General features: G+C 39.4%; 1 protein-coding gene across 1 annotated transcript in view; it reads left to right on the top strand.

Moving 5' to 3' along the window:
• The window catches only part of LOC117951942 (hemicentin-1-like), a 119,445-nt gene that overhangs the window by 34,605 nt on the left and 74,929 nt on the right, over positions 1-9,911 (top strand). The window contains exons 6-7 of the mRNA XM_034883948.1: positions 5,950-6,306; positions 7,350-7,577. Of these exons, the coding sequence (XP_034739839.1) occupies positions 5,950-6,306; positions 7,350-7,577 (585 nt within the window). The remainder of the gene's footprint in view (positions 1-5,949; positions 6,307-7,349; positions 7,578-9,911) is intronic.

Here is a 9,911-nt window from a genome sequence, read left to right as displayed (position 1 = left end):
AACAACAACTGCTTCCTGAAATAAAGCTGACTCACCAGTTTGCTTTGATGACACAAGAATTAAAAAGAACATAAAAAAATATCACAAGCATTTAGTAGTGGTAGTAACTTTTTGATATTAATGAATACTACATTTAAGCAAATACCAAATAAGTTACTACAAAGCTAATCAATACTATCAGCTCCACACAACTCTCTGTATTTCTCAGTATGGCTATGTTTAGAATATTGTGGCATCCGGTGCCTTTCCCGCCCAGAAGCTTGAGTTAAGATAATTCTGAAGAGTCCATCATGTCCTCTTTGGCTACTATCCTTCAAAACACTGTTCAGAGCAACACAATAGTTATGTTTAATGATCGGGTTTAATGCCTAAATATTAAAACTGCTTAACAATTATATTATTATAACATTATCTGCTGCCAGTCTCTTTTTCTAAATCCTGTTTGGTCAGGGTTCACTTATTTTGACATATGGGACTCCAAAGGGCGGGCTAGGAGCTTTGCAATGATTTTGATGTCATCGTTAAGCAAGCTCAGAGGCGGATAGCTAGAACACTCTGTAGGATCCTTATCCTTTTTCAGGAGTAAGGAAATCAAGACTGTGCTAGCATCCCTAGAGAACTCACCTTTTTTAATAGAGAAGTTAATCATGTCAAGAAGGAAAGGGCCCAACTGTTCCCAAAAAGTCGGATAAAATAGAATATTCTGTACTGCCAGTCTTAATTCCCCAATTGAAATGAATTTGTCCAAGCTAGCTGATTACTCTGCTGATAACTGAGGCAAGTCAAGCTGATTTAACCAGCCGTCACAGTGAGATTTAGCCAACGTAACCTCAGATTCATAAAGATTGGAATTCAATGTCTGAAAGGATTTATTTATTTCGACAGGGTTAGTTCTAACATTACCGTCTAAAGATTTAATAGCAGGAATGTCTGCAAAATGATCACTGGATCTTAATCTCATAGCGAGAAGGTGACTAGGTCTAGCACCCTGAAAGTAATAGAGCTGACTTGCTCTATGGATGAGGAATTCACATTTCTGTTTCAGGATTTTGTTTATTTCCTTCTTGACTAATGATCGTTCTAAAAATATCCCGTCAGTAAAATTTGTTTGTAACAGTAATGTAGTGAACTCAGCTTCAAGGTAATGCAGCTTCAGGGACAAAGCTTTGTGTGCAACAGAGCAGAAAAGTATGGCATTGCTCCTAATAAAACCTGTTATCACGTCCCCCAATGTCCTGGGGTCTTCTACAGAGGCAACATTCATTTCAACAAATATCTGGAATTCTGCTATAAACTGAGTGATTTAGGATCCATTTTTCAGTAAAGAAGTATTAAAGCGCCATTTAACTACACGTTGAAACAATTGGCCAAATGTGGCGCAAAGGACCCATTTATGGTCAGATAATGCCATTGGAAGTGACAGCGCTTTATCAATTGAATGGCATAATTGTGGGGATGCAAAAAGAAAATCTATCCTGGAAAAGAATTTGTGTCTACGTGAGAAAAAGTAATAGTCCTCACAGGTGGGATTAACTGGAAGCCAAACATCTATTGCTGGCCCATGATTTCAGAGCATTTGTAGCTGGAGCCTGGTCCCTAGTGGCCTTCGCGCTCGACCGATCAATATAAGGGTCCCACGCAGCATTGAAATCTGCACCAACAATAAAAACAGTTGGTGAGCGTATTATAGGAATTGGCAGCAAAGATCTGCAGTAAATGAATCTCCTGTAAAAATGCAATGTCAACAGTTTTGTTTTTAGTAAGCCCAGAGTGCTGGCTCATTTATGGAGGAGGAGCATCCAGTCCACCACAGTTCCAAACTCTAAATGAAAGATCAACCGTTATGAAAGAAGCTGAATTCTATATGAAATTGTTGTTTTTGCATTTTTACTAAGCTAACCATGCTTTCACTATGAGGCCAGGGGTGTTCTTCCTCGTCTGTGTCTGTCTGCAGGCGGCGCAGTTGCTTTTCACCGACTGCACGAGCCAGGCGGACCCAGGCGGACCCAGAGCATGCTGGGAAACGCCGGCTTCTCAGCTGATTCAACACCTGATTGGTTTACAACATGATGACGTTTTATATAAACTTTTTATTGTTTTTGAATCGGAGGGATTTTAACTGGTATTTGTCTGATTTAAAGATTTATTCTGTACAGAGCACACGTTGTGTGGCTGATAGTGACGTTTATAAGTCAGAGAGACTAAATCTGATCTGATCACTGATCATCTCCAGTGTGTCGTTAATTAAAATCAGCAACAGATTGCAGTAGGCTAGAACATTTTAAGAGTTACTCTGTCATAATTAAAACAGCTAGAGAGTGTGTACCAGCTGATATGTGGGTCTGATTATCAGAGATGGGAATTAACGAAGTTCAAATACTTCATTACTGTACTCTAGTAGATTTTTCAGATATTTTGACTTTACTATTTATTTTTGTGGTGACTTTTTACTTCTACTCCTTAAATTTGAACACAAATATTGGTACTTTACTATTACTTTCGTTTTGTACAAGAGGTTGTTATGTCGGAAAATAGCTCGGACACGCGCCTCACACCGCGAGCGGGTGCGCGCGCCACACGGAGAAGAAAGTGAGAGAAAAGAAAAGGAGACAAGCTGTCCGGAGGATAACCAGCTGAGATTGTGTGTGTGCGTCTTTGAGAACTGTAAGTCGTATAACTCATGTTGTCAGTTCATTTAAGCCTGGTATTGGTCTATTTAAAGTAAGTTAGCTAGTGGTTTTGGTGTGTTCTTCACCTGTTCACCAGTATTTTTAACAAAAGTATCTGTACTTCTACAGTACGGAAAGTGATTTTTGCCATCTCTGCTGATTACATTTTATTAAATCGGAATCGGACCACGGTGTTTTTGTCATTTCCTGTCCAGTAACCCCCCCCCCCCCCCCCCAGTACTGTTTACAGGCGAGGCGCAGTTCATCTCGAAATAACCTAATGACGGGTAATATACCAAAGAGGTCAAATGAGCTCATTGGAGCCTAATGTAGTAGAGTAAGAGCAGGCTACACTTATTTTCTTCACAAATCTACTCAAGTAAAAGTAAAAAGTATAGTGATTTAAAGCTAATCCTAGAAGTATTACGTTTTCAACAACTTACTCAAGTAGGCTAAATGTAAGGGAGTAAATGTAACTCGTTCCTACCCACCTCTGGTCCTCAAGCTCTGGACTGGGCGCCGTCTCTAATGCTCAGTGGTGCCGGATGAAGATGGAAAAAATCCCGACCCTGGACTCGCTCTGGATCCATGGTCCATAGAAGGCTTGCCGCCGCTTGACCGTGGAGTTGCTGTAATCCGGGGAGAAGGGATTTCCCGGCCCTGAATGACGAGCGGAGATCTCCGTGCAGCCTGTAAGATCCCTGCCTGCTAGTGGAGCAGAGGACGTTGAAAGCTGTGTTCGTGTTTGGGTTATCACTACATCTGCTGATTTAACAGAGACGAGAGGAGCAGCTATGAGTCTAACAGCAGCAGCCAGTGGATTTGTTGTCTTCCTTCTCTCTGTTCAAGGTACTGTACATCTACATTTACAGTAGGCTATATTTTAAGGCATTTATTATTGATACTACAATACACCTTTGATGAGCTGATATTAATTTTGAATCCTGAAAAAAACAGATGTCATGATGTTCACACACTCACTCAGACATCCAACAACTTGTGAGGAAGTTAAAACTGAGCTGGGTTTTTATTTCAGAAATAAGTCTTGCTTTTGATGCAAAAAGGAAACTTGTTGCTGCTACTTTTATATCTTTTTTTATGGTGATGTTTTATATATGAATCTTCCTAATGCCTTCACTTCTTAGATAATATCCCATGGAGCATTGAGGTTCATAACATATCTTAAGGCCCTAAATCACCATTGATTGATTTCAAAGTACTTTTGCTAGTTTATAAATCACTAAATGGTTTAGGAACAAAATACATTTCTGATCTGCTACTACACTATTTTTCATTTCATATATATATATATTTATTATACAGGAAAGTTAGAAAAAGTAACATTACATTATAATACAAAAACGGGCCTGACTCAGTTTAAAAACTGGTTTTCAGCAGGTTCCTGTTCTGCAGAAACATAGAACATGGTTACAGCACGTCATAACAGACATTAATACAAGACATTGATATAAAAATAATGGATTTTGACAAATGAAATCCACAATACACTTACATAAGGACAAAAGACATTTATACAAAACATCATCAGGGCTGGACAAATAAGGTCAGTGCAAACAAGGCTTGCACAATAAATAAACTAATTTTTTTAATGTGTGCAAGTGTAACTATTAAAAAGGAGCCGTTTGTATGCCTTTTTAAAATGCGTGATAGTTGATAATGCTCTGATTTGATACGGAATGTCATTCCAAATCTTTGTATATGTGTAAAAAAAAGATTTCTGACCAAAGTTGTTTTTGTATGAGGGAACTGGGATAAGTGCCTGTGAAACCGACCTAGTGAGGCGACCTGGTCTCACGTGTGTCGGAAAAGGTGCAACAAGTCTGATAATAAAATGCAATTGCGTGGCTAATGACCCCCCCAAACCTCTCAGGTGGTCTGGGACAGGTCTGCTTTCTGTCCCCAGAGTCAGAACCAAACAGGGGGAAGCAGCGTTCAGTTTCTATGCTCCTCAGATCTGGAACAAACTCCCAGAAACCTGCAGCTCCGCTGCTACTCTCAGCCCTTTTAAATCAAAGCTGAAGACCTTTCTTTTTAAAGCTGCCGTTCTTTAAATGACTGTTAATTTCTTTAATGTTTAATTTCTTATGCTGCACTGTAACTTTTGTTCTCGTGTTTTATGTGTCTTAATGTTTTTATTTTTAACTGTTTATTCATGTGTTTTATTGGTTTTATTTCTTTAATGTTTAATTTCTTATGATGGATTTTGTTGAGGAAAGGAACAAGTATACGTATAAAGGTTGTGTAATACAGAGAAAGAAAGACTCGAACGGTAACACTTTAAAGAAAAAGTGTGAATTTGTAGTGTCAAAAGATCTGAAAACTGCGCAAAGACGGTCGTTAAGTAGACGCAAAAGACAACGCTAGATTGGCTTAATGAGTGTGAAGAAGAGTCCAAGGAGAAGAAAGGTAACGTTTTTAAAAATAGAGTTGTGAAGGGTAGTGACACTGAGGGGAATCACAAAAGGTAGCACTAACATGGACTAATTAGTTTGAAGTGTAGTCTCAAGTTTATAGAATGAATTTTGTTGCTTAATATTTTCATTTTTAACTGTTTATACTGATTTTGTGTTAAGCACTTTGAATTGCCCTGTTGCTGAGATGTACTCTACAAATAAAGCTGCCTTGCCTTGATCCCTGTATGCTTGGGCTGGTTGGCCTGCTTTGTCCATCTGTAAACTTGACCACTGGCATAGCCTTAATATACAAATATTAATTATATATACATAAATACAGCATTTGTGTGTGTCTGTGTGAAATCTTTTTATTGTTCAATATGTATTATATTCATCATATGTACATATGGCTTATGTATTGTATAGGTTCAATACATTGCTGTTCCTTCACTGCCCCCTCTGTATGATGTCCTGCCTCAGTGCACCTAGAGATGAACTACAGAGCAGAGATCATGTGTTCAGCTCTGACTGTTCCTTAGCATTATACATTCTCATGTAAAACTGAACGATTTTACATTTCAACATTCCTCTGTTCACTTTGGCATTAACAAAAAATAACATGAATTCTTGATTCATATACACATTTATAAAAACCTGTGTGATACAGTGTTAAGCTCAGTTCTAGTAAAGCAGTCTGAGTTCAGTCAAGTTTGTCCACGTCCCTAAAACAAGTTGGTCCTATTAGATTATCTTTGTCTCACACTGACTTGGGATGGGACACTGAAGCATCTTCACTACAAATGGCCGTCTGTCTCCTGATGTAGTTCTGAGTCTGATTGGGCTTCCTGATGTGCTCTGTGTTCCAGTGGTACAGGGTCAGGAGGACTGGGGGGTGACTTACACCTCTACTCACATCTGTGCTGTTAAAGGATCAACAGTGGACATAACCTGCAGCTACAAATACCCATCCTGGGGGAAAGACAGTACTACTACAGTTAAGACAAAGTTATGGTTTACTAAAATGAATAATCATGAACCTGTAGATCTGATAACTGACTCAGAATATTCAGGTCGTGTGCAGTACAGTGATAATGAGAAGAGCTACACTCTGAGAATCTCAGACCTGAGAGAGAGAGACTCAGCTGAGTACAAGTTCATGTTCACAACAAACCAAGAAGGAGGAAGATATACTGGTCATCCTGGAGTCACTTTGTCTGTTACAGGTAATATTTTTATTCATATGTTAATCATTTACAAATGTTCAAGATCTAGAAAACAATAATATGAACGTGTTGTGTGTATGTTGACAGTTTTGTCTAACATAACATTCATGTTCCTTCTTCACACATCCAGGTCTCCAGGTGATATCACATTCTAACAGGCTGGAGTGTCTGAACAGTTGTCGTCTACCTAATAATCCTTCCTATGTCTGGTACAAGAATGGACAGGAGATTCAGGCACAAACATCTAATTATTTAGACAACTTAAAAAACGAAGACAGTTATTCCTGTGCTCTTCAAGGATGTAAGGAGTTCCCCTCTCCTTCAGTGTGTGAGTTTACTCAACATTCTTCCAACACAACACCATTTAGTGGAGCCTTATAACTTCATGTAGTGTAGATTTAATATGTGATTCCTCACAGACTCTGGTTTACAAATGGTCAAAATGGTTTTATCTTTCAGGTCTCCGAGGTGAATCCTGCAACAGAGTTACGTACACTGACATAAGCATCTGCGTCTCCAGAGGCTCTTCAGTGGACATTTCTTGCTTGTACAACAGCTACAATTATCATAACACATCATCATTCTGGTTCAGTCGTGATCCTCGAGGGCAGAATCCTTCCCAGCCTGGAGACCTTAGTAAAGACTCCCAGTATGAAGGTCGTGTTCAGGTAGAAACAGAGAGAGGACGCTCCACTCTGAGAATCTCTGATCTGAGAGAGAGCGACTCAGCTGAGTATCACTTCAAGTTCATAACACCAAGCTTTGAATGGAGGAGCAGTTTACCTGGAACAACTCTGACTGTCACAGGTACTGATCAATACAAACTGATGGAAATACACCAACACAGGACATTTAAAAACACTGAACAGGTTGATAACGATCAGTTTGAGAAATTACTTTTTTAAACAAATTTCAGATAAGAAATATAAAAGTTACTAATTGCTCGCTGCTACTTCTAGGAATTGTAACTTTTTTGGTGACGTGTATGTACATCTTTATTTATTTTTTTACTATAAAATATTGTTTGTTGTTTTCATGTCCAGCTCTGCAGGTGCAGGTGATCAGACTAACAGTCAAGCAGTCTCGGACCTATGCAGAGCTGAAGTGTCTCAGCAGCTGCAGTCCAGCTGGTCCTCTCCCCTACGTCTGGTTTAATAATGGAAGACACATTACCCGGGTGAAGACATCTACCATTACAGTCTGGTTTGATCCCTCAGACGTCTTCTCCTGTGCGTTGAAAGGACACGAGAAGTCCCCCTCTCCTTCAGTGTGTGAGTTTACTGTGTCAGGACACAAACACACTGACATTACAATACAATGATGATTTCAGACGTAATCTCACTGGAGTCTTCTGATTCTTGATGTAGGTGCAGCAGGATTATTCATAGAAACAACAATCACTCATTTTATGTTTAATAATTCTCCTATTAAGACGCTCCATTACTTCATGATTTATGGTGTCATGGCCAAGAGCTCTAAATTATTTATTTATTTCCAAAATAAAACTCAAGGTTCACTCTCCACCTACAACAGAATCAGCAGAATTATTTACAGATGACAAGGAAGTGATCTGCACTCTGGAAGCTGCCAGGAACAAATACTAGGGATAGTTTAAAAGAAAGAAAAGTGTTAAATAAAAGTCATAATTAAACCATTAATTTGTTATTGGTTGTAATCTAATGTTTAAGTTATTCATGTTAATGTCTCCTCCAGATGGTCCAAAGCGTCCCTCTGTGTCAGTGAGTCCCTCTGCTGAGATAGTGGAGGGCAGTTCAGTGACTCTGACCTGTAGCAGTGATGCTAACCCAGCAGCTAACTACACCTGGTACAAGGAGAATGGAAACTTTAGACCTCCCAGTGAAGATCCACAGCTCGTCTTCATCTCCGTCCAGTCCTCTGACTCTGGACAGTATTCCTGTACAGCTGAGAACAAACTTATGAGGAGGAAATCTATTGACTTCTCTGTTAATGTGAAATGTGAGTGAAACAGTTTATTTAAAATTAAAAGCTTAAATCTGTCCAGTCTTTAGAGTAAAGGATTAGTACTGATCATAACTACTTCCTTCAGGTCTTGCTTTCCATTCACAGTCTTCTAAAATTCATTGAGCAGCTCCAGGAGATTTTAAGGGTTTTGTGCAGTTTTAGGACTCAAACTATCACACATCAATGTAGTCAGACCACCGTCAAAGTCTAAATGTGAGTCACCTTTAACCTAGAGTAATCTCTGTTAACACATCTCCTCCAGATGGTCCAAAGCGTCCCTCTGTGTCATTGAGTCCCTCTGCTGAGATAGTGGAGGGCAGTTCAGTGAATCTGACCTGTAGCAGTGATGCTAACCCAGCAGCTAACTACACCTGGTACAAGGAGAACCAAACACTGCTTCATGGACAACAAGACATCTACCATTTCACCTCCATCAGCTCTGAGGACAGAGGGAACTACTACTGCAAGTCTGAGAATCAGCACGGACACATCAACTCTACATCTCTATTCATAGATGTCCAGTGTAAGTATAAAACATTAGAACATTCAAACCTACTTATTATTTTACATATGGGTAAATGTCTTTGGGCCACTCATTACCTAAAAACTGGGTAAAAGCTTAAACCCAAGCACAATTTTGTCAGCGTTAACACAATCCTGGCAAAAATGTAAATTCCTGGCAGGCGCATTCCTTCACAAACTGAGGAGAAATAATATTTTGTCCACAATGTCAGAAGATTTTGGGTCACTTACATTTTTGTTATGGGTCTGGGAGGCCACTAAGACTGTAGAGGACACCTGATTCATGTACAGGTCTATTAGTGGTTACTTTATCCTGCCAGCTAGCTTTGAGGTGACAAGATTCAACATTCCTTTATTTGTCTTTTCATGCTCCACACAAACAACAAAGTGTGTTTCAGACATGCAGTAGACAATAAATATATCAGTGCAAGACAGAAGACTTTAAAATGTTAAGCTCCTTTCTCATGAAGCAGGGTTTATGAAGTAGATGGAACAGGGTCACCACAATACTTGTGTTGCTCCTCCTGGTCTGTGGCAGTACATTCCTCATTAAAAATTCATAATGAGTTCCTCTTTTCTCCTCCAGATGGTCCAAAGCGCCCCACTGTGTCAGTGAGTCCTTCTGCTGAGATAGTGGAGGGCAGTTCAGTGACTCTGACCTGTATCAGTGATGCTAACCCAGCAGCTAACTACACCTGGTACAAGGAGAACCAGACCCTGCTTCAAAGACCAAAATATATTTATCATTTCACTTCTATCAGCTTAGATGATGGTGGGAACTACCACTGCCAGTCTGAGAATAAGTATGGCCGGAGAAACTCCACATCTGTACACATAGATGTTCAGTGTGAGTACAATACTTCAGCAAAGTACTTCTACTGTACATCCAATGTGTTTAAGTAGAGACAGTGGATGTAAATATCTGTTGACCTAGAGAGTAGAAATATTTTCTATAGGTGTTTAAAGGATTCATGATATAGGATTCAAAGGATTCATTTTTTTCAGCTTTTTTCCCCTTGTTTGGACATTGGTTGAGTTAGCGCAAATAGCCAAATGGCTTAGTGCAGACGCTAATGGAACCAAGAGTGTATCACGTAAAT

Source organism: Etheostoma cragini, chromosome 2, assembly GCF_013103735.1.
Source record: "Etheostoma cragini isolate CJK2018 chromosome 2, CSU_Ecrag_1.0, whole genome shotgun sequence".
NCBI classification, from domain to species: Eukaryota; Metazoa; Chordata; class Actinopteri; order Perciformes; family Percidae; genus Etheostoma; species Etheostoma cragini.
This window is presented reverse-complemented; position numbering and strand designations above follow the sequence as displayed.